Here is a 23812-nt window from a genome sequence, read left to right on the forward strand (position 1 = left end):
TAAAACGGCTATGCCAAGTAAAAAAGGCGGAAGACAAAACAGGCCTAGTTTTGCTCGTTTTAAAATACTGAAAAAAAATCAGATGGATTCTGAATGCTTTTTATTGTCTTCTTTATACTTCCCTGAATTTTAAAATTTAAAATAATTGTCGGCATTACCTGCTGCCCACGCACTCCTCGGTCTGCAGGGGGCGCACCGGCGGCCACCCTCCCTCTTTCAGGGTGGTGGGCGGGGCCTCTGGGGCCGGTGTGGAACGGACGATTGGCTGGCTGGGCTGTTTGTCACGGCATCCCGCCCCCACCCTACGTCACATGACGCAGCCCATCATGGCGGCAGGAGCGCGGCTGCCCTGGCCCGCGGCTCCGCAGGGCTGCTGCCGTTGCTGCTGTTGAGAGGCGGCGGCGGCGGCGGCACAGACGGGCGGGCGGGAAGGATGGTGTTTCTGTGGCCGGGGCGGCGGGTGCGGACTAGGAGCCGGGCTGAGTTTTGGCCGAAGCGACGTGTGCTCAGGAGCAGCTGGCGCGGGTGCCGCTGAGGCAGGCAGGACCGACTGACGGACGGACCGACGGAAGGAGACCCGAGAGCCGGCCCCGGGGGCCGTGCAGTGGGCGAGATGCCGGGGCCGCCGGCGTTGCTGCTACTGCCGCTGCTCCTGGCCGCCGGCAGTGCCGGGGCCGCGCCACTTCCGCAAACAGGTGCAGGTGAGCGGGCCCGCTGCGGGGACGCGGCTGCGGGAACCCAGGCTGCGGGGCCGCTGCGACGGCGGTGGCAGGGGAGGAGGCGGCGGGCCCCGTCCGGCGACGCCGAGGAATCGGAGGGCCTGCCAGGGCGGGAGGCCCGGGGAAGCAAGCGATTAGGGAGGTTTCTGCCGCAGGGGCGTGGGGTGGGGGAGCGGGCAGCCTCTCCAGGGCCGAAGCGGGGGCGAGGCGATGCGGTTGGGCCCGGGGAGGGCGGCGAGCCGGGCGGCAGCGATCGACCCCTCCCGGCGTAGGCTGCGGTACCTGCTCTGAACCTGTTGCCCGGAGGTCCTCAGCCTACATCCCTTTCTGGCAGTTCTGCTTCCCTTTCCGATGTCACCTGCCTTCTGTGCGTTTCTCACATCTTATATTAAGAACCGTTTCTTAGCTCTAATTTTACTTGAATGCAAATGACTTAATGAACTGTGCGGAGTTTCATTCGCTCCCTGCAACTTGTTCTGAAGTTGTAAATTGATTTTAGACGCTGTGCTTTTTTTCGGATTGAATCTCAAGGAATGAAAAGGAAACAACTCTGTAAATATTTCTATTTTAGGAAGCCAGTGATTAGAGTAGCAGTCTTTGAATAACTATTGACAGAATGGCCCAAGGGTGATTGAAGTTTCTATTTTAGCTACGTCAGTGTGTGGTTTTCTTTTCTTTTTCTTTTTTTCCTCCCCATTTTCTTGACATCCTCTTCAGTTTTGGTTTATTTTCCCAGATAAAACTTTACCCGAGGAAAGCATCCCAAGTTGAGTCATTTTTTTTTTTTTGAAAGAAAAAAAAAAATCTGGGTTAAGATCTAGTGCTTGTCTTTGAAGTAAGGAGAGACTGAAATTTCATAGATTCATGAAATTTTGGAATTGAAAGAGTCCTTAAAGAAAATTTAGCCTGATATCTTTGTTTCGCTGTTGAAGATACTGAGGCCCTGGGGGGGTCAAATGACCTACCCAAGGTGACACAGCTAAATTGTAGGCGGAGCCACATCTAAAACCCATGTCTGAGATTTCCCTAGTTGTGTGATTTTTCCACTTCCCCACCTTAGGTCTTGTAAGTGTTTCGGAATACTCTTGAGGTTAAGAGTTATTTTAATACGATGTTAACCGGGTACACAATGTGGAAGTTCCCTTCCCCAGTAAAGACAAACACATCCACTATGCAAGTTATAAATAATGTTTCCAGAGCTACACCAAGTTCTGTCATTGAGTGCCCTTTAGTTGGGTATTAACTGTTATCAGTGTACCACGTAATGTATCGCTAAATTTTTGCCACTGCCTTAGATCAAATATTTGTTAGGTGAATTCTGTTTTCTGATCTGATAGACAAGAAAAGTGAGTGTTATGAGAAGTGTATGCAGCCCAGGTATGAGTCACAGAAAGTGACAAAGTTGTAAAAGACAATACAGAAGAACGTGGATGGTGATATTGAAACTGATGGTGAAATTGAAAATTAGCACCAGAGTAGGATAGTGTGTAAAGAGTATTTATGTGAAAGGGATTCAAGAAGTTTCCAGATGACTTTGCACTTAAGTTTTTATAAATTTTGAAAAACAGACTCTATGTGGGAACCTATGGGAATGTATCTCCTTATAAACCTCTTTTTAAGAAAAAATTTTTTTTTTAACGTTTATTTATTGAGAGAGAAAGACAGAGCATAAGCATGGGAGGGGCAAAGAGAGAGGGAGACACAGAATCCGAAGCAAGCTCCAGGCTCCGAGCTGTCAGCACAGAGCCCGATGCAGGACTCAAACCCACAAACCACCAGATCATGACCTGAGCTGAAGTCGATGCTTAACCAACTGAGCCACCCAGGTGCCCCTCCTCATAAACCTCTTAACATGATTTTTATTCCGTTCTTTCACTTTCACCTCCATTTTTACGGAGGTACAGATCAGAATATTGGAGGTTTTGGGGGGGAGCATTGTAAAACAAGACAATCAGGAAAAGTCATCCATAAATAGAAATACCAAATTTTGGCATGAATAAAGCATAAAGAAATATGTAGTGACTTACAGCAGCTTTTGCAGATTTTCCCTTCGTATTCTGTTGCTCAGAAGGAATACAATTAGACATGTGGCATATGAGTGACAGGTCCCTGGGGTTAAATTCTGTGGAAGGGGTGCTCAGTCACACATAGATTTGTGGGTTTGTGTTTCCATCCAAAAGAGATTATTAATCCTGGTAATGGAGATGGATTCTTGATGAAGATGTGTGACCAAGAAGAATAAAGAAACCTTTGAGCTGATCCTGATGAGTGAGCTCACTGGTTAAGAGAGAGGAGCCCGTCTTGAACATATATGTGAGCTAAAAGAGCAGTTAAATGTTGGAAGCGTTGTAACCCTCAGGCCTCTGATTCTGTGGGGACTGCGCTCCACACAGAAGTAGGGCTGGCCATTTCCAAATCCAGGATACATGCCTCGCATGTAGTCTTTTGCCTCCTCGGCTTTGTTCTTTCCACTTAAATTCCAAACTGCTTGATAGTGCCTTGGAGAAAGCGTGGCTTATCAAAAATAGGTTGGAAAAAATACTTGAATGTTTTCCTTTGCCAGCCCATTTGCATGGGGGGAAAGAAATGAGGCAGTTAACTAAAATTCAGCCAAAATGCATCCAAAATTCATTTCTGGGTTTCGGAAGTTGAAAAGGGTATTTACCCATTCAGTCATAATTAAGCTTTGTAAATACGTGGATTGCCTTTGCCTATCAGGCAAGAAGGCTCTTTCTTTCTTTTTTTAAATATATTTAAAAATTTTTTTTAATTATTTTTTTTTTAATTTTTGAGAGGCAGAGAGAGAGAGAGAGAGAGAGAGAGACAGAGCACAAGTGGGGGAGGGGCAGAGAGAGAGGGAGACACAGAATCTGAAGCAGGCTCCAGGGTCTGAGCTGTCCACAGAGCCCAACGCGGGGCCCGAACTCACGAACCGTGTGATCATGACCTGAGCCGAAGTTGGACACTCAACCGACTGAGCCACCCAGGCACCCCTCTTTCTTTCTTTCTTTCTTTCTTTCTTTCTTTCTTTCTTTCTTTCTTCTCTCTCTCTCTCTCTCTCTCTCTCTCTTTCTCTTTCTCTTTCTCTCTTTCTTTCTTTCTTTCTTTCAGTTGGTTGATGTACAGTGTTATATTAGTTTCAGGTGTACAAGAAAAGCATTTTTTGCTTGAACTTTATTTTGGGCCTGTCTTTATTGCTCTGGGAGTCGCTCCTGCCCTCTTTGGGAGCCTTTTCCTGAGAATGTGTATTTCTGCAAGGGCCCTTGCTGGCTGTGTAGACGGAGATCGTGTCCGTCCTCACTGGAAAGCTTACATAAAGGGAGAAAGTCCACTGTTTTCACACACCGTTAAACGACCAGACTAAGGTTACAGTTGAGAAATTCTTTTCTCCATTCCTAGTGATGAGGTCATTCTTGTCTTAGAAAACACTTATGTACCTTTTGTGAGATTCTCGGTCACATCATAGAAAGAGATAGTATATTTGTATACATTCCTCTAAGTCCCCTGTTTGTTATTAATACCAGGATAGTGGTTAGACCGGGAAGCCCACTTCTGTTCTCCTGTGGCATATTAGGTCACAGAGTACAGAGGAAGCTGTTAGCAGTTCCAGATAAAGGAGCTCACGCAAGTCTGTGAAGCCAGTGGGACTCAGCTACTTATTAAACAGCAGCTAGTGAAACCGGGGCTCTCATTTTAGATTAAACAAACAGCCTTGGATCTTGAGAAAGATTCTGCAGTAAAGGAAGTGCTTTCTAAAGTGAATTCTAAGCGTGAGTTTTTGTGTTTATTTCAATGGCATCCGAGAAATAAAAATTATTTTCAACAGGCTTTTCGTGCTGATTATCTCAGGATTTATGGCTGTGAGGCTCAAGATTTCATTTAGGTTGGGAGTGTTGGTATTTGCTCTCAGTTGGTGGTATTTTTGGGGTAACTAAGTATGTTCATTTGCACAGTAATAGGAAGTCTGGCCAACAATTTTGTAGCTGATGAGCATTGAAGTTATCAAATCTCTACAGTTTTGCTGATATCAATGTGCTGACTGTTCATGCAATTGTCTTGAAATTTAGAGAGTCGGGGTTTGCTGTGTCAGATAACAGCTGTACATGTAATAAAAAAGATTTGTAACATAAATGAAATGTAATGTAAGGGGTGGCCAGGGTTCTGAAGCAAACAAGTGAGTCCTCAAAAAAGTCCTTATAGATGGACGTATAAAAAGAATCCAACCTTTCAGTCCTGTTGAGAGTGTAAGTCGTGAACCAGTCACAGGAGGAGCGGGTGTTGCGGACAGAACTTGGACTTTGGAGGTAGTCTGGGTGGGAGGCCTTCCTTTGCCGCTTCAATAGCCTTGAGACCTTGGGCCAGTTACTTGACCTCTCCAAGCTTCTCAAAACTCAACTCAAAAAAATGATGAGGGGCACCTGGGTGCCTCAGTTGGTTGAGCGTCCGACTCTTGATTTTGGCTCAGGTCACGATTGATCCCAGAGTCATGGGATTGAGCCCTGCATCAGGCTTTGCACTGAGTGTGGAGCCTGCTTGAGATTTTTTTCTCTCTCTTTCCATTTCCCTCTGCCCCTTTCCCCAACTCACGCGTGCACACTCTCTCTAAAATAAAATTAAGGGGTGCCTGGGTGGCTCAGTTGGTTAAGCACCTGACTCCTGATTTCGGCTCAGGTCATGGTCTCATGGTTTGTGAGATTGAGCCCTGCGTTGGGCTCTGTGCTGACAGTGCGGAGGCTGCTTGGGATTCTCTCTCTCTCTCTCTCTCTCTCTCTCACTCTCTCTCTCTCTCTCTCTCTCTCTCCCCCCCCATAAGTAAATAAACATTTTTTAAAAATTAAAAAATAGGGGCGCCTGGGTGGCGCAGTCGGTTAAGCATCCGACTTCAGCCAGGTCACACGATCTTGCGGTCCGTGAGTTCGAGCCCCGCGTCAGGCTCTGGGCTGATGGCTCGGAGCCTGGAGCCTGTTTCCGATTCTGTGTCTCCCTCTCTCTCTGCCCCTCCCCCGTTCATGCTCTGTCTCTCTCTGTCCCAAAAATAAATAAAAAACGTTGAAAAAAAAAACTTTTAAAAATTAAAAAATAAAGGGATGATGATATTTACCTAAAGGGTTTGGGGAGGGTGAGGTCGCATCATGCTGGTGCGCCGTGTTGGCCACGTTAGGCGTCTTCATTGCTTCAGATTTCCTTGTAAAATTGGTGGGTTACCGTGGCATCAGCTAATGGTGAGTGGTACGGTTCCAAGAAGGAACTCACAGTGGTAGCTGCTTATGGCATGCCCAGAATTTACTGAATTTAAAAACCTTTGTTACTTAAAATAATTTGCTGTGTGATGGGTGAGGAAGAGATCCTTTACAGAGAAGTCTGACTTATTTAAGATGATCTGGATTAGCCCACTTTTATGTAATAAACCCGTTTTTAAATGTCAAGATAATTAAAGCTCTTGCACGTGAACAGTTTCTGGTTTTAATGTACTTAAAGGAACTGCAGGCAGTGGAGGTTGAGTTGATCCCAAACAAAATGTATACTCCCACAAAGCGTCCCTGAAGACAGCCCGTTAAGCTGGGCTGTGGTAGAACCACCACAGGGCTGAGACCTTCCCTTAGAAAATGTCATTTGGAGAGATGACTGTGACTGAGTTGCTTCCTCTCGGTCTTTTAAAATCATGTATTTTTGTAGCCTTTTTTTTTTAAGTTTATTTATTTCAAGAGAGAGAGAAGACGAAGAGAGAGAGAGAGAGAGAATGAATCCCAAGCAGGCTCTGCACAGTCAGCATGATTCGAGGCTTGAACTCACAAACCGGGAGATCACGACCTGAGCTGAAGTCAGGTGCTTACCTGACTGAGCCATCCAGGCACCCTGTATTTTTGTAGCCTTCTAGCTGTGTTTTACTCTTCTTAAAAAAGTTTATTTTATTTTTTTAAAGTTTATTAAAGGAATCCGCACCTAACGTGGGGCTCAAGCCCATGACCCTGAGACCCAGAGCTTCACACTCCCTCAACTGAGCCAGCCAAGGTGCCCCTTAAAAGGTTTATTTATTACTCAGGGACGAGGAAGGAAAGATTAGAGGAAAAGTTGTACAAACACTCCTGGTCTAAAACAGATTGCTACATCTAGGGTCTTTTTTAGATTAGATTCTCAACTTTTCTGTAAATCTTCATATGAAGACGCTGTAAGAGAAAGCTGAGGAAATATGGTAAAATCAGTGTGTCACAGCAAAATATTGGAGTGAAGTATTTTTAAATTGTTAACAAGTGACTAATTTGGAACCATGCCTCGGCATTACAGTTATTTGCCACAAAGAACAGGCCTATCAGAAAAATAACCTCAGTATTTTTTTAAAAAGGTGTTTTTTCCCCCAATGATTAGTATAAGGCAGAGATTCCAAATTTCATTTGACTTTATTGTGATTCAAATGGGAGAAATTAGAATTGTTAACACCAAACGCGCCAGGTGCCCAAAACCACAATATGGGGAGTGCCTCACCTCTCAAGGTCTCCCTGGGCTCAATCCTCATCCAGACCAGGGCTCTGCAGTCCCCCCCCCCCCCCCCCCCGACTGCAAAGAGTGACTTTGTACACTTCCACCCTCCTGGGGCATGGGGCATGGTGGTGACACCTTTTGCTTTTGACAATCTGGCGGATTTTGCATTTTACTGTGTAGTATATGTTTGTGGAAAAGGCTTAAATTACCATCGATTTCAGGTATGCTGAAACCCTGTGCTGTGGTGTGGCTAGGGTAGCCCCTGGCCTGCAGCATCTGACCCCAGTTTGGGAAGCATGGGTCAGGAAAGGTCATGCGCCTGGCGGGGCATCGGCGGTCCCTGCCTGCCCCCACGCTCTGGCTTTCGTGGCACTTTAAGAGCTAAGTTCGTCTGCTTTCGTTTGCAGGTTATTCTGTGCGAATTCCTCTCTCCCAGCTCACCGTATATATTCTGTCTGCGGTAGGCTGGCTCTTCCTAGCACCTCTGTGTGCTGTCGTCTTTTTCTTTCAGTTCTTTTCACCTCTTGGCAGCCCCAGTGCCCTACCAAGACCTCGCCCAGACCCCAGAGCTTTCTTCCACCAGTGACCTCCCACTAGAAGTGTTTACTTGTGGGACGTGATGTTCCATGGGGTGCGGGACGGAAACTTTGGAGCTTCAGCCTTTAGTTTTCGTTTCATCCTTTAAAAATGTTGACTTACGTGACTTTTAAAGGTACAGAGTATATTGGTACACTAACACGTTTTGTGGTTTGTGAATCAATGCACATGAAGTGGAAGGAATGTGAAGAAACTTCACCGACGGGCTCTGTGATCGGAAAAGGTTTGGGTTGCCTGTGCCAGTCTCCTGTTTGCGTTTAGCAGCTGCCACCTGTTTCTTCAAGTCCCGTCTCTTTACCAGGACTGCAAGGACTGTGTCCTGCATCCTCGGTGTTTCTAGTATCTGCATGATCACAGGCCGTGGACGCTCAAAGGTTGTGTGTGAGGTTGGTGAAGGCGGTGCTGAGGAACGAAGCTTGCAGACCAGTACTCCAGAGAGTGTGGGAGCCAGAAGGAGAGCATGTCAGCCTAGAGCCTCTCACGCTCCCGCAAACTTTGCTTTTCATCCGGCCACAGCCCACAGCCCGTTGCCTGGAACGAGGCCATTTATAGTGGCCTTATTTAAAAAAAATTTTTTTTTTAACGTTTTTATTTATTTTTGAGACAGGGAGAGACAGAGCATGAACAGGGGAGGGTCAGAGAGAGGGAGACACAGAATCTGAAACAGGCTCCAGGCTCTGAGCTGTCAGCACAGAGCCCGACGCGGGGCTCGAACTCACGGACCTCGAGATCGTGACCTGAGCCGAAGTCGGCTGCTTAACCGACTGAGCCACCCAGGCGCCCCTATAGTGGCCTTATTTTAAATAATAAACCTTATCTTTTAGAACAGTTTTATATTTTTAGTATATTTTAAGACGTTTTTTTATTTATTTTTGAGAGAGCGCAAGTGGGGGAGGCACAGAGAGAGAGGGAGAAAGGGTCCCAGGGGGCTCTGTGCTGACAGCAGCAAGCCTGATGTGGGGCTCGAACTCCCGAGCCACAGGATCATGATCTCAGCCGAAGTTGGATGCTCAACACACTGAGCCACCCAGGCGCCCCTAGAACAATTTTAGGTTTACAGAAAAGTTGCAAAGATAGTACAAAGAGTTCCTGCATAGGCAGGGTTTTCCCTCTTGGTAACGTCATACATCAGTGTGGTACACTTGTCACAGCTAAGGAGCCACTACTAATAATTCATTAGTATCAACTGAAGTCCATACTTTGCTCATGTTTCTGTAGTGTTTCCCTGATGTCCCTTTTCGGTTCGGGATACCACATTCCATTTAACGTCCTGTCTCCTCGGGCTTCTTTGGTATGTTCTCCTGTTTCAGTGATCTTGACAGTTCTTGAGGAGTTTGATGTTTTTCTCGTTGGTTAGACTGGGGTCAGCTGTTTTTGGGAGGAAGACCACAGAGATAAAGTGCCGTTCTAATCACGTCCTGTCAAGGGTACATGCTTTCAGCATGACCGGTCACTTCACCACCTGACTGTGATCACCTGTTGTCAACTTTCTCCACTTTGAAGTTCCTTTTTCTTCCAGTCTCCACATGAGCAGGGGAGAGGCGGGGGCCGGGGGAGAGAGAATCCCAAATAGGCTCTGCGCTATCAGCATAGAGCCTGATGTGGGGCTCAGTCCCATGAACCTCGAGATCACAACCCGAGCCAAAATCAAGAGTTGGACGCTCAACCCGCCGAGCCAGTCACTTATTTGATAGAAATCTGTTGGCTTGGGTGACTAGTGAGGCTCAAGGAAGGAAGAACAATTTAAATTTTAAAAATTAATGTCAACACCCGAATTCTGAAGAGACTTCTGCTCCTGACCACAGCACATGAATATTGTTCTGAAGAAGCTTCCTGTGAAAAGTAGGTATGCGATAACCACAAAGGAATTTAAACACTGCAGGGCAGAACACAGTCACAGCTCTAAATGGCTTTTTTTTTTTTTTAATTTCAGTCCCTCTCTGGAAGTCAGTATAAATAATAGCCTCTTTACATTTTATAAATATCTTGTATAAATAATGAGTAAAAAGTGCGAGCTGGAAGCCTGACAGTCAGATGCCAGTGTTGTGAGCCGAGAGCCTCGTGGTGTAAACATGCCAGCCCTGGACTGCCCAGGGTTCTTCCCGCCCGAGCTCAGATTAGCAAGGAAATGAAGCGAGAGCAGGCGTAACGCAGGGACATTCCTGATTCCCCCGGTGAGACGTGCACACGGCAGTGTGAGCGCCCCGGATTCATGACCTATTCAGTAACTCACAGGGCTGTTTCTTTCCAGGATAATGTCATGTCATTAACGTCTTGCTTTCAAAAAGTTTATTTTTCTAAGCTGGCTTATTTTAGAATAGCCTGGGATTTGTAGCCTATTTCATATCTTCCCACAAGTACTTTTTTTTAAGCCCGTTGATATATTTTTGTATATTTGCTGTGGATGTATTGGCATGTACAGAATAGTCTTATGATGAGCTAAAGAAAGTACGCTGTTTAATCTCTGAAACTGCTACATTGTAATGATTGTATAATGGGTGCAGTTTGATTAAGAACATCCTAGGCTCACATACTAGTACAGATAATTCAGGACTTGTTTTTGGCAACACGTGTATGCCTTGGATGGGAGAAAAGAATTTAGTTACAGGCATCTACCATAGTGATTTTTTTTTTTTTTAAGTTTATTTATTTTGAGAGAGAGCAGGGTAGGGGCAGAGGGAGAGAGAGAATCCCAAGCAGGCTCCACGCTCAGCCTGGAGCCCAACATGGGGCTCGATCTCATGAACTGTGAGATAGTGACCTGAGCTGAAATCAAGAGCCGGATGCTTAACCGACTGAGCTGCCCAGGCGCCCCCGCCATAGTGATTTTTGGGAGGGAAGCTGCTGTTATCCCATAGTGAAAACACTATTATTTAATTTTTTAAAGGCTCATGGTTTTTTTCCTTCTTGAGGCCCATGTTTAAAGTCCATCCCGAAAACGGCCTTTTCTCTTGCTTGCTCTAGTGCATGGGAGACTTGGGTTTGACATGATAACATTGCAACCTTTAATTATAGGAAGTAAATCTCTAAGGCATCTTGGACTTAGAAGGTAGAGGAGGATGAGTTGTGCAATCATTTTGCACATTTACAATTGCTACTTTAACCAGTGAGCAATTGTAAAATTTTGTAGTTTCAGCTTTTTATTGCAAAACCAGTCTTGTGGTCTATTGGTTGCCTCTCAGATAAGCCACTAAGTTTGAAGTATTTTTCATGTTGCAGTTTCTTCCCCAAATCTCTGGTAAATTCAGCCTGTGTTCCTTTCACAAGGAAAAAAAAAATGCCTCTTCCTGGTTCCGCCTGGCAGTGTGCCTATGTAGGATGGTTCTGTGTCAGCAGCAATGGTTACTTTCCAAGGATGCAGCCTGCCCGTCACAGCGCAGAACCCCACTTGACTCTGACTTCAGACTATTATTAAAACGCAACACCAGGACACTGATTGCTAGTGAGACACTGAAAAACAACAAACTTAACCAAAATAGTCCCCCTGGACTGCTGCATCAGAAGCCTGCTGCCTGGGTATGGTCCCAAAACCTGTAATTGAACTTCATTTTCTTTAAGAAAAGTACAGTTAACTTTAATAAAAGATCTGATTTCCAGTATTAACCGTACAGGCACTTGGTAGACTCATACAATTTTAGAATGATCAGTCCTCGTACAGAGAATTTTAAAGCTGACCGGCCACTTTACAGGTGAAGGCGCTGAGGCTCAGGGCCATTCCGTGTGGTGAGTTCGGTCCCAGCAGCCACTCAGTGGCAGACCTAATCCTGATGAGGGACCCTACCCGCCAGACCACCCTGTTCACCAAGTGCTCTGCTTTGTACCCTTGGAACACTGCTTTGTGTGGTGTGCATGCAGAGACTATTTCCGATCGTTTCTCCTCTGGATATCCGTTTCTGTTCGCTGTCTGAAAATGCGGAGATGAAACTTAACTATAGTTGTCATATAGAAGATCCTTGAACGACTAGAGATAATTCCTTATTGAAAATTAGGAAACTCAAGTTCTGACTTGTATATAATGAGGCTCAGTATCCACATTCATATTTAACTTTTTAAAAAACAATTTGTAAGAATAACAATTTAGTTTCCACCTATGAAATGAAGTTGTACTGTTTAATTAAAGGTGATAAAAATATTTTTGGTTTAAAAAGATTTTTGTTTGAAATTTTTTTTTAACGTTTATTTATTTTTGAGACAGAGAATGAATGGGGAGGGTCAGAGAGAGCGGGAGACACAGAATCCAAACCAGGCTCCAGGCTCTGAGCTGTCAGCACAGACCCCGACGTGGGGCTCGAACTCATGGACCACGAGATCATGACCTGAGCCGAAGTCGGACGCTTAACCGACTGAGCCACCCGGGTGCCCCTAAGTTTATTTAAATTCATTCTCCCTCTGTCCCTCTCCCCCACTTGTGGTCTCTAAATACATACATACATACAGAAGGAAAGAGAGAAAGTAAGAGAAAGAAAGACGCATTGCCTAAGTAAGAATACAATTCAATCATATTAGCAAGAATTTCACTGAGACCATAGGAAGCCAGAAAGTTTCTGAGACCATAGACTCTATATCAGAGTCCTATAGGAAAACTTAAAGAAAAAGGTAGACGGGTTTTTCTAGGGTGTTTAGGGTTCTCTCCCGTCCGTGGATCCTATCGTGCAGAAATTGTGTTGGCTGAGTGCCTGAATCCAGTATTGCCATTGACTACCTGTGCATTTCTACAGATTTCAGAGGGAAGGCCTATGGAAAGACACAGTGTTCTTTCCCCTGGATGTTAGTGGTACGCTGAAGTGACCCCTTGTGGGGGAAGAAGCCCTGGGAAGCTGGCCTTGAGTTTCTGCTTGTGGAACCAGACGCTGCCTGTTCCTGAGCTGCCTTCCTGGACTGCAGAAAGAACTGTGGATTGCTCCACGACCGAACTGTGCCATCAACTTAGTTCACATTGTAGTTCATAAAATACCATCCCTGCCATTTTTTCCCTGGGGATAGGAGCACTGTCGTCTGACAGAGTTCTGTAAACCTGACATTGCTTTGGCCGGGCTGTTACCATGTTAGATTAGCTCTTCTGTGGTAGTCTCCATCCTAGTTAGTGTTTTTAAAATCGGAATGGAATTGGGGCACCTGGGTGGCTCGGTCGGTTGGGCGACCGACTTCGGCTCAGGTCACGATCTCGCGGTCCGTGAGTTCGAGCCCCGCGTCGGGCTCTGTGCTGACGGCTCAGAGCCTGGAGCCTGTTTCAGATTCTGTGTCTCCCTCTCTCTCTGACCCTCCCCCATTCATGCTCTGTCTCTCTCTGTCTCTAAAATGAATAAATGTTAAAAAAAAAAAAATTAAAAAAAAATTGGAATGGAATGAATCTTTGATAACCGTCTGATGGAATAGGCAAAGAGAAACAGCAATGTCACATAAAATGATCATGTTCACAGGTATTCAGTCAGCACTCAAATTATGTAACCTTTCTGCAAGTACGAGAGAACGGTTGGGTTGGCTGACCTTGAAAATCATCTTCGAACAAAAAGAACACTTCACTGTCTGTGATTAGGACACAGCACGATATGTTTTTCTAGGCTGTTGATATTCTGGCTTCGGGGTCTTTGTGGAATTTCTGATTCATCAACTAGATCAATGCACTCTTTGCTGTTCTGTGTGGTTGAGTGTATTTAGCGCTATGCTCTGTTTTCTCCTTTTAGTATTAGATTACATTAGGGAGGTTCTAGATTATTTAATGTTATTATAAATAGATGTAGTGTTATACTAGGAGGCAAGGAAAACAGTTAGTGACTCAAGATTCTGTGCAAGGAAACCTTTATGATAGATGGGTTTGTCATTTTGAGGTGTTAAGCAGAAATACGTGATCTGCGGTGTTCGTCTGAATTTTTCCCCCCAAGTGGTATGATGATGATTCGTTTTCCTAGGTCTCCAGGATGTGAAGCTACTTGTCAGAATACTGGAAAAGGTCCAATTATTGGTCCTACCCTTACGGAAAAAAGGAAAAAAAAAAAAAAGCCAAAACTATATGTTCAGAAGTGGACTTTGTGTCAGGACCAGTTTGGAAGATGGCTGGTCCTTAGCTTCCCTGAGTTGTACTGAGCTCCCTTTGTCTAGTCAGCCCAGTGGCCAGCGGTTTTCATTGTTAAGTAGCCACTAAAATCTCTCATGTGAATTTCCAGAGGCCAGAGGGTAGAGAAAAGAGAGAACAGCACAATGACATACACATGTGGCACTTGCTTCCCGGTCTGAGGACCCAGGGAGGAAGGCAGCATGTGCTGCCCAAGATGGGTCCCCTGCCACTGGGGATGCTGTTCCTAAATTAGCAAACGTACAGCGTTACGGGCCACGTCGAGTCCTGGTTCAAACCCAGCCCACCTCCAGTCCCTCGGAAGGTGATGGTGTTTGGAGGTCAAGTCTTTAAAGAAGTGAATAGGTTAAAACGAGGCCATTAGCTCCTTAGTTGCTAATCCAGGACAACTGGTGTCCTCATAAGAGGAGGAAATTTGAACACAGGCGGAGGTACGAAGGGTGCACAAACAGAAGGACCACGTGAAGGCACAGAGAAGACAGCTGTCATCTGCAGGCCAAGGAGAAGGGCCTCAAAAGAGACCAACCCTGCCACGTCTTGATCTTGGACTTGCAGCCTCCAGAACCGTGAGACCGTGGATTTCTGTTGTTTAAATCGCCGGGGGTGCGGTGGCTTGTAATGGTGGCCTGGGCACATGAATACACAGTGTTGAGACTAAAGCAAATTTTTTTTTAAATTTTTTAAAAATGTTTTTATTTATTTTTGAAGGAGAGAGACAGAGAGAGAGAGAGAGAGAGAGACAGAGAGAGCATGAGCGGGGGAGGGGCAGAGAGAGAGGGAGACACAGAATCGAAAGCAGTCTCCAGGCTCCGAGCTGTCAGCACAGAGCCCGACTCGAGGCTCAAACTCACGGACTCTGAGATCGTGACCTGAGCCGAAGTCGGACGCTCAACCGACTGAGCCACCCAGGCGCCCCAAAAGCAAATTTAGTGTCCTATCTTAGAAGGCATCTGTCAGGATTCCTTTTTTTTTTTTTTTTTTTCCTTTTCCTCCTTCTCTCACCAGTTTGGGAGTGGAGCCCTGCTCATGCGCTGGGCTCCCCCCCCCACCCCCCCCACCCCCCCGCCGCCAGGCCAGCACCTCCTGGGGGCTCCTGTGGAGGGAGGAGAGGGCACCTTTCAATTCCTGTCTTGCCGGCAGAGTGACTCTGCTCGGACAGCTTCCAGCAAAATGAACTGTGTGGAGGGCACAGGTGTGAATAAATACTCATTATCACAGGAGAATGTAAGTAGGGGGAAATCCACTTTTTGAGAAAACTTACTCCTTAAAGAAAATAGTTATACTCCTAAACATGAGTTGCAAAACGGGTAAATAAAGCATGTGGGAGTTCTCTGTGACCTGGGCAGTAAGTGGTAAACTATTAATAGTGGGAAGGGTCAGAACCACCCCAACACGGTGTCGGTGTCAGTTGGAGTGTGACTAGTAATGGGAGGAAAATCTTTGCCAGATAAGAGCATAAAATTGTCGAAGGAATGCTGCTTTCATAATCTTCCTTGTTTGACCCTGAAAGCATGTTTCTTCTGGTAACCAGTAGATGAATTGTGGATTTCTCTCTCCGTCTTTCCTCCTTTTCTCTGGCCCCTCAGTTGCCATCTTTCTGACTCCCACCCCCTCCCCCTTCTGACTGAGTGCCAGGCTCTCTGTCCTGGGCCCTGGAGTCCTTGCTGGAGTGTCCAGTCCTGGTCACTGACCCCGTTTAGCTTGCAGTCTCGCGGGGAGGACGTTTGGGCATTTAAAATACACAGTGTGATAAACCCTGCGGTGGACCGAACAGCGTGCTGGGGGCTCCAGAGGTGGGCACTCTAACCCGTGGGGCCTTGGGGCGGTTTCCAAGTTGAGATCTGAGTGGTGACGATGAACCAGTGGAGGGAGGCTGTCCGTGCTGTCAGTGCGGGAGCTTCCTGGTCCGGGAGAATGTGAATTTGCAGACTCCAAAGGGGCAGAGGGCCTGCCTGGAAGGACTGGGAGAGGCTCATGGCAGATGAAACAAGGTGCAGGGAGGGAGTTAGAGGTGATGAGAGCCCAGTGTGGAGGGCAGGTGGTCGCCGACCATGAGTGATATTGGGGCCTGTTAAGGAGTTTGGACGGCAGGCTAAAGAAAACTGGGAAAACCCAGTACAAAATTCAAGAATGTAAAGGGATATAAGGGCGCCTCCTCGTCCCCCAGCCACCCGGTTTCCTTCCCTGTTGGTGACCACCGTTCCCCAGGGGTAGCATTGTGTACACGCTGTTCTGAGCTGTTGGTTTTTGTTTTTTTCTTGTTTTCATTCAAACGTGCATCATAGAATTGGTTTTGAATTGTATTCCCCCCTCCCCACCCTGACTCAAATTCATATGTTGACATCCTAACCCCCGTTACCTCAGTGTGACCCTATTTGGGGATCGGGCTTTTACAGAGGTAATCGAGTTAAAATTAGGTTATTAGGCCCTAATCCCACATGACCGCGTCTTTATAAAGAAGGGAAATTTGGACACGGGGACGGATCCAGAGGGAAGACCATGGGAGGAGATGCAGGGGGAAGACGGCCGTCTCCCAGAAGGCAGGAGAGTGGCCGGGGCGCATCCTTCCACACAGCCCACAGGAGGGACCAGACCTGCTGGCACCTTGATGTTGCACTTGTAGCCTCCAGGATTGGTTAAGCCCCCTAGTTTGTGATACTTTGTTACAGCAGCTCTAGCAAGCTGATACACAGGAGTACAGATTGCAAGCTGTTGTATCTAGTTCGCCCCTCTGCTTAAACTTCATATTTTAGTGGATGTGAAGAAATTGCTTAATAAATGGAAAACTTCAGACATACAGATCTGTGCAAGACTAGACGGACATTGCCATACTGACTTCCCCAGGGCTTTCACTCAGGCTCCTGGCTGTCTTTTCCATGCTACCCCCATCGCTTTCACTCCCCTCGTGCTGTTCCTGTTTGGAAGCAAGTTCCGGACATCTTTAACTAGGTCACTATCTGTAAAAGGTAAGGACTCCTTTTAAAAACATAATCACATTATTATTATCACTCCTAGGAGAAATGAGTCATACTTCCTTAATATGGTCAATTACCAGTGTTCACATTTCCAGTTGTCTCAAGTGTCATGATTTTTTTGAGTGTGAATCATGATTCAGATGTCACCCATACAGTGCAGTTGGTTGCTACGTCTTTTCAAATCTCTTTCGGTCTCTTCGCCGTCTCTCTCAACACAGTTCTTCCTCTTTAGCGTTTCTTGTACCCTTGCTTCGCTGATTAAATTCTGGTGGTGGTATTGTGTGTATGTTCCATGATTCTCTTTATTTCCTATAAATTGGTATTTAGGTCTAGAGGGTTGGTCGGATATAGGCTGGTATTTTCCCATCAGAAGGCACATAATATCTGGTTGTTGTCTCTCTTTGCATTTAGCTATTGGTCTAAAATGTCACATTCATGAAATGTTCTTTTTTTTTTTTTCTTTAACAACTATTTAAAAATGTAAACACCATTCTTACATAGCCTCAGAATGGGGAGTGGTGGCCAAAGGAACCAGTCCTGGGATTAGAGGGTTTGAATTTACCTCTGGATAAGCAAACTAGTAAATAACGAGGAAATTTCTCTGTAAAAGTGTGTCAGCTAGTGCCTGAAGAAGGAATAACAAAATTAAAATATCAGCATTTTCAGTCCCTAATGGATTTGCACGTATCATCACTTGTTTTTATCTGTGGACCTTAAACATTTTTTTATTTAATCCAAAAATGGATTCACAAGTGACTCTTCCATTAATTACATGTGTGTTCAAGTTCTGATCGAGGTTCTGGGCAGGGATTTATAATAGTTGAATTAATAATCAGGTAATCCTCCTGATTTACCTCGTAGTCATTGCCGAGAAATTGCATTCTCCAAATTACCTGTCTATAAATAAAACAGACAATGTGTACCCACTTCTTAGAGTTTCTCAGGTTTTCTGCTTTATTAAATCAAGGACCAGATATCTATTAAAATGGTCTAAAAACTGTACAAGGATAACTCACAGAACGTGCTTTAGAGATGCCAATTATTTTTTTAATCGGTGTCTTGGGGAAGCATACTACTCCAAACCTCTAATTATCCTTGTTCTCGGTTTGTGATTGGGAAAGCAGCCTAAAAGTGGGGAGACACTCCTGTGGTTATCGATTTGCTGTATAGTAGGATATCGGTTTGCTTTATGCATTTCTGAACGCTGCAGGCCCAGACTATTGAAGGAAAGCCATCTTTCTTTGTAGTTTCCTAACATAGCAGTTGCAATCAGGAACCTTCCGGGGCTCAGTTTGTAGTTTGAACCGCTGGGACTCGGGGATTTTAGTCGTAGTTCCCCACAACCAGAATTTACTTCCTCTCTGTGGTTTGTGCAAACCCACCTCACCTTCCAGCCTGTCACAGGTTGGTTTGATTTCTTCATTTTATGGAAGTGTTTCCTTCATTGGTATGTAGAGGTTTTTTTTTTGTTTTGTTTTGTTTTTTGGTTTGTTTTTTTTTTTTAGCACAATTCTTTGGACTAATGAAAAATTCAGTAAATAAAGTACTTTTTAAAAGTGGTACAGCTGCAAACATTTCCTCTTGAGCAGTAATTTGTAGAGGCCTTTCCGTGGCTCTGGTGGACACTGCGGTTGAATAGACCTCACGTAAATGGAAGAAATCTGAGTACTGGGGAGCAGACACCCCTGCAGTGTCTTAGCAGAAATAAGTACGTTATCGTTATCGAGGTAGGGCAAAACTCGTAACTAGCTATTTTTAGCAGGAGTCTGGCTTCTCATGCCTACCTGGTGACTCACAGAAGACAGTTTTGTGAATCAGATAATTGAGCTGGCCTTCAGGCAGTTCTGATCAAATTGTACAATAAATAGATGGTATGTGATCATAAAAAATTGTGGGTGAAAAAAGAGGAAAAAACTAATACCCACTTGGGGGAGTTTGGAGGAGAGTCCCAGAAGTATGAACTTTTAATCAGCAACGATGGACTTTGGTTCACAGTACTTAGGTTAGGCTGTTTTCAAGAATTAAAAGTCAGCCTCCTTGAGGCAAAACAATGTGGTAGCCAGGGAAGCAAGGGGGACTTATTCTCAGCACCCCTGAACCCAGAGTCTGGCCCTGCCGCTTTCCCACTGAGTGTTTTGGCCTTGTCATTGTCCTCGTGTACGATGTGGAGCTGATGGAATTCCCTCAGAGATGTTGTGACGATTGAGTGGAATTGTGTTATATGTCATCAAATCTCAGATAACGTTGGGTTATGACACACCCTTATTTTTATGCCATTAAGAAACAAGAAATGCCAGTGTAAACCAGCTTGCTTTCCTGTGCAAGATGCCCCATGTTAAGATGTGGTTGGACAAAAACTGCATCTTAAAAAAAAATCAATAAGATGCAGTGTATATGAAAGTGCTTTGCTGTATAAGCCTCAGGAGTCATATTTAATCGTTATTATATGAGTCAGGGGAGTGCAACAAGGTTGTAAGAATGAATACCAGTGGGAAGCCGAGGCCCGGCGGGATGAGAGAGCAGGTAGCTGCCAGGAGAGAGAGAGAGGAAGTCCCCTCCTTCCAGGTCGCCGTTGACAGAGAGCTGGCTCTCGGGGTCCGCCCCGCACTTAGCTGTCCACACGCGCACAGGTGTCCGCTTAGGGAGTTCTTGCCCTTCGTGACACTGGACTTCGAGAGGAATCTCCAATTTACTTTCCGTGTCTGAAGTGTGGATTTTCCTCTTTTAGATTTTTATTGGTTTAGAACTTGCAGATCCTTAGCAACCTTTGGTTAACTGTTATTTTTAAGTGCAGACTTGAGCAAGGCTTCAGCCAGCCTGAGCCCCACGTGGAACAATGTGGGTTTCAGCCTTGTCCCTTCACAGAGGGACCTCTTGTTATTGGCAAGGCATTGGGTTCTGTTTGCAGTTGATTTCAGACTCCTCTGCTCTTCGCCGAGGTCATTTTTATATTCAAGAACCTCTTTTGCTCACATAGGAGTTTGGGTTAGTTTTTGTTTTCTTCAGGTGCTCCAGGTTCACTTCAGGAAAATGGTGACATTGTTCCTTAACTTGTGTCCCTGCTTTCCCCTCGGTGCACTGGGACATTGAACTTACGTGTGGTATGTCAGTTATAGCTCCAAAAAGTGGGCGGAGCGGGGGTAGTTTATTTCTTATTCAAACACCACTGGGCAAAAGAAGAGCTTCAGAATAGCTCTGGTTGAATAGGATGTTTTCCAGATAATTCTTGGCCGAAAGTAAAGTTGCATTTTGTTTTGTTTTGAAAAACACTCCTTTAAAGATGTAAAAGTCATTCTACGCTGGAATTCTCCCCCCCCCCCCATGCAAAAAACAGGCCCCAGGCTGTAGTTTGCAGACCTCTGCTCTAGTAGAAAGCTCTTATTATGACCAAGGCTCCTTGGAGAAGTGGCTGATTCTAAAGCTGGAGAGTAGGGAAAATAGAAGAAAAGCCTGGAGCTTTCCATGAGGAGGTGTTGGAGAAAAGATGGGGCATGTCCAAAAGACCCAGTAGTCAACTTGAAAAAGCTGCCAGGGGCCAAAGCTGCAATGTTTCAAGCTATAAAATAATGTTAATGATGGATTATAACCCAAAGAATAGAAAATAAATATCTGTGAGTCCATAACTAAATAAAGGACCAGACAAATAATTAAGGGAGAAGAGACAGATCTTCCTTATGGAAGAATCCCACGTAGTAAATGTAGAAGGAATGAGGGCCATAGACGATCACCCATTAGAACATTGTAGTGGTGATTGCTGCAGGTTAAGACGCAATGGCAAATGTGAAAATGAGTGTGTAAAACTTCAGGGAGACACAGGGTATTTGCACAGCCTCAAAGTGTCTCCCAAATATTAATTACCTTGGTAGTGGTGACATATGTCTGTAGATTCTATAGTGTTCCTCCCTTCAAGGGGCACAGCTTAAATCCTCTTCTCTGTGAGTGTGCCGTGGACTTTGTGACCCACTTTTAAGGAATATGTAAAGGGGGAAAGTGGTAACTTCTCAGTGGTGACACCTGGCAGAAGCCACCTGGGCCAAGTGGCTTGATGAGGGTTCATGTCACGGAGTAAGCTGTGCCAGTGCTGTGTGCTCGTGACGTGATGTGACGAGAAGGGCGGTTTGCCCTGTGATATTCTAGATTCTTCCCACGTATCCGTGACCTCAGTCTAGTCAGTCAGGCAGAAGGGATCAGGCTACCCAGACTGAGGAACATTGTACAAAATGCTGACCGACGCTCTTCCCTGGTGTCCAGGCTATGACACCCGGGGGAAGACTGAGGAACCACGGAGGGGGTGAGATGAGTAAGCACAGCCCTGGGAGCCTGGGCTGGAGCCTGGAAAAAAAGAGGAAACGGCAGAAGCTGTGAAACCCGCCGTGAAACCCGGATGAAGCTGAACTTGAAGCTGAAAGTTCAGTTAGTAGTATGGCCCCAGGTTACCGGCTTCGCTTTGGTGACTGCTGTGGGGCACAAGGTGTTGATGTCCGAGGAAGCTGGGTGAAGGGTGTGTGGTGGGGCTTAGAGGGTCTCTGCAGCTCTTCCGTAAATCTAAGGTTATTTCCATATTCAGTTGTTTTTTTTTTTTTAAACCCTGACTCCTTATCCTGGATTGATCATCCGCCTTATCTTGAGCATCTAGGCATTATTTTATTAACTCTTGGTCCCATTTATATTGGGTGGAAAATATGTAAAGTAAAGTTGATTTGCAAAGTAAAGTTGCAAAGTAAAGTAAAGTTTGCAAAGTAAAGTTGATCTTGGAATGTCCGTCTTGTTAATATTAGTTATTTCTCTTTCCAGGGGAGGCACCTGCTGCAGAAGTTTCCTCCTCTTTTGTGATCCTGTCTGTGTGCAGTTTAATGATATTAATAGTGTTAATTGCAAACTGTGTATCCTGCTGTAAGGACCCGGAAATAGACTTCAAGGTGAGCACAGATGGTGGGGACATTTAAAAATCATCCTCTGATACCTTGATCATTGGAGTCCCTTGGGAGCAGGGGCTGGCCAATTTTTTCTGTAAGGGCTGTATAGTAAATATATCCTGCCATTGTAAATAGTAAATACTGTCGACCATACGGCCTCTGTCAAGGCTGCTCAGCTCTCAGCTCTGCCATGGTAGCGCTACATTGATACAGATATGAAAAAGGTGAAACCAAACGGTTGTGGCTGTGTGCCAGTAAAACTTTATTTACAAAAATAAGTGGTTTGGATTTGGTCCAGCAGCTGTAGTTTGCTGACCCTGCTTTAGAGCATCATTGACAATAACCACTTGCCTGTTTAATTTTCGCTAGGAGAGGAATAAAGTGTGATTGAATTCACTTGCTATAAAGCCTATAAGGAAGAGCAGGCTGGTTTTTTTTCCCCCTGAACTTTAGCATGCTGGTGAGTTTGTGGTGGTTAAGATTATTGAGGCCAAAGGACGCCCCAGTGTGTTTTGTGTATGAGAAACCGCATCTTTCATTTTACCTGAACCCTCGAGTTCTTTGAGGGGAAGAAAGAAGAATCCTGCCTATTAGAAATTCTGGTGGGGGTGTGTGTGTGTGTGGCGGGGGGTGGGGAGACACTATAGAAGGGCTGGTGTTGTAGCTGCAGATGGGTGGAATCTGCCAGAAACCAGCTGGGATATCCTGCTCTGGAACTTCCCACGTGCCTGCTGGTGTACATTAGGGCCCGGGGAATACTTGATAAAGAGGAAGACTTGAGAAACAAAAGGAATGCATGAGAGAAAATGATCTTTCTGTGGAGCCCTGCTGGTTGTCCTGGAGCTGTCCCCAGGGGCCCTGAGGGCCACTGGTTCAAATTGGGGGCGGGGGGGGGCGGGTGCTGTCTTCTAGCTAAAACCTTCCTGCTAGTGGACACATCAGCCTTATTTCTAGAGCCTCACCCCTGTTTCTGTGTTTTCTTTACCTTGAGTCTGGTGGCAGCCCCGAGAGAGGAGGAGACGTGTTATCCTTTTGGCTTGATGCTAACATTACACACCAGGAAGGCTGCAGGAAAAGACTAGCACGGGCCATTTTTCTTAGAAGATTCTACCCCAAACGTGTGGGCTTAAGTAATCCACAGCTTTGGCCCCCAGGTCCTGGAATCACTATAGACACCTCCATGGGAACTTACTGACTACCACATGGTTGGGGGCGGGGGTGCACAGTGGTGGGCAGAGAACCTGTCCCTTGACCATCATTCTTGCCGAGGGACTGTGTACAGACGCCTTGTCTTCTGGGGACAAAGATAAAGACTGATCAGTGTTGCTGAAACTAAAATCCAGTCACTCTCACGTGTCACAATGCCTCATTCTTGCCTTAGATTTTTCTGACCCAACTGGGTCTCAGTATTGACCCAGGGAGTTCATTATGATGTAGGTTCTGTGAAGCAGTGTTTTTATCCGCTTCCCCAGGTGGTTCTGGTACAGGTGGCCCTGGGCCACAGTGTGTACAGGATCCTCTCCAGCTGTGTAAGCCACGACTGAAGACAAGTGTCCACGCCTTTAGATTTAGAACTGCAGCGTTAGAGACCTTCGACCCTTGGAAGTCACGCTACAGACCAGGAGGCTACTGCCTGATAAAGGAAGCGACTTCCTGAGTGCATCTGGGCAGCTTGCTGGCATAACTAGAAAAGCGACCCAGTCTTCTCACCAGCCTCATTTTTATTATTACGCTGTTTTACCTCTCTGCGTCTCTAGAATCATCGGCTGCCTAATGGTCTATCATGCTGCTGCCAGACTTTTGAGTGGCATTGTTTTTAAGTAGATGCGATGGGTAAAAAGTCTTTTTTAACGAGAGAAGCTTTAGGAATGTCCAGAGGGGAAATTGAGCAAAGCTCTTCCATTGAGAGGTGCCTCAGAGATTGAAGTTTCAGCACCTCGCTGGTCCTACACCCTCCCGTTAAAAACAGCGGTAATGTCCTAATGCATTTGACAGCATAGGTGACATATGTGAGAATAGTGTCCTCCCACACGCGTGTGAGATCATACATGT

At 45.6% G+C, this 23812-nt stretch overlaps 1 protein-coding gene across 2 annotated transcripts in view; it reads left to right on the plus strand.

Moving 5' to 3' along the window:
* Positions 1–308: 308 nt before the first annotated feature.
* Positions 309–23812, plus strand: part of LMTK2 (lemur tyrosine kinase 2) — an 82472-nt gene continuing 58968 nt past the window's right edge. Inside the window, exons 1-2 of one of the 2 annotated variants that reach the window (XM_047089101.1) lie at positions 309–701; positions 21639–21763. In XM_047089101.1, coding sequence (XP_046945057.1) covers positions 614–701; positions 21639–21763 — 213 coding nt within the window. In that variant the 5' untranslated portion in view covers positions 309–613. The remainder of the gene's footprint in view (positions 702–21638; positions 21764–23812) is intronic. The other variant, XM_047089102.1, reaches the window with a different exon arrangement.

This window comes from Lynx rufus, unplaced genomic scaffold, assembly GCF_022079265.1.
Source record: "Lynx rufus isolate CCGP_SWC_20201006 ecotype Redwood Valley unplaced genomic scaffold, mLynRuf1.p SCAF_27, whole genome shotgun sequence".
Taxonomy (NCBI): domain Eukaryota; kingdom Metazoa; phylum Chordata; class Mammalia; order Carnivora; family Felidae; genus Lynx; species Lynx rufus.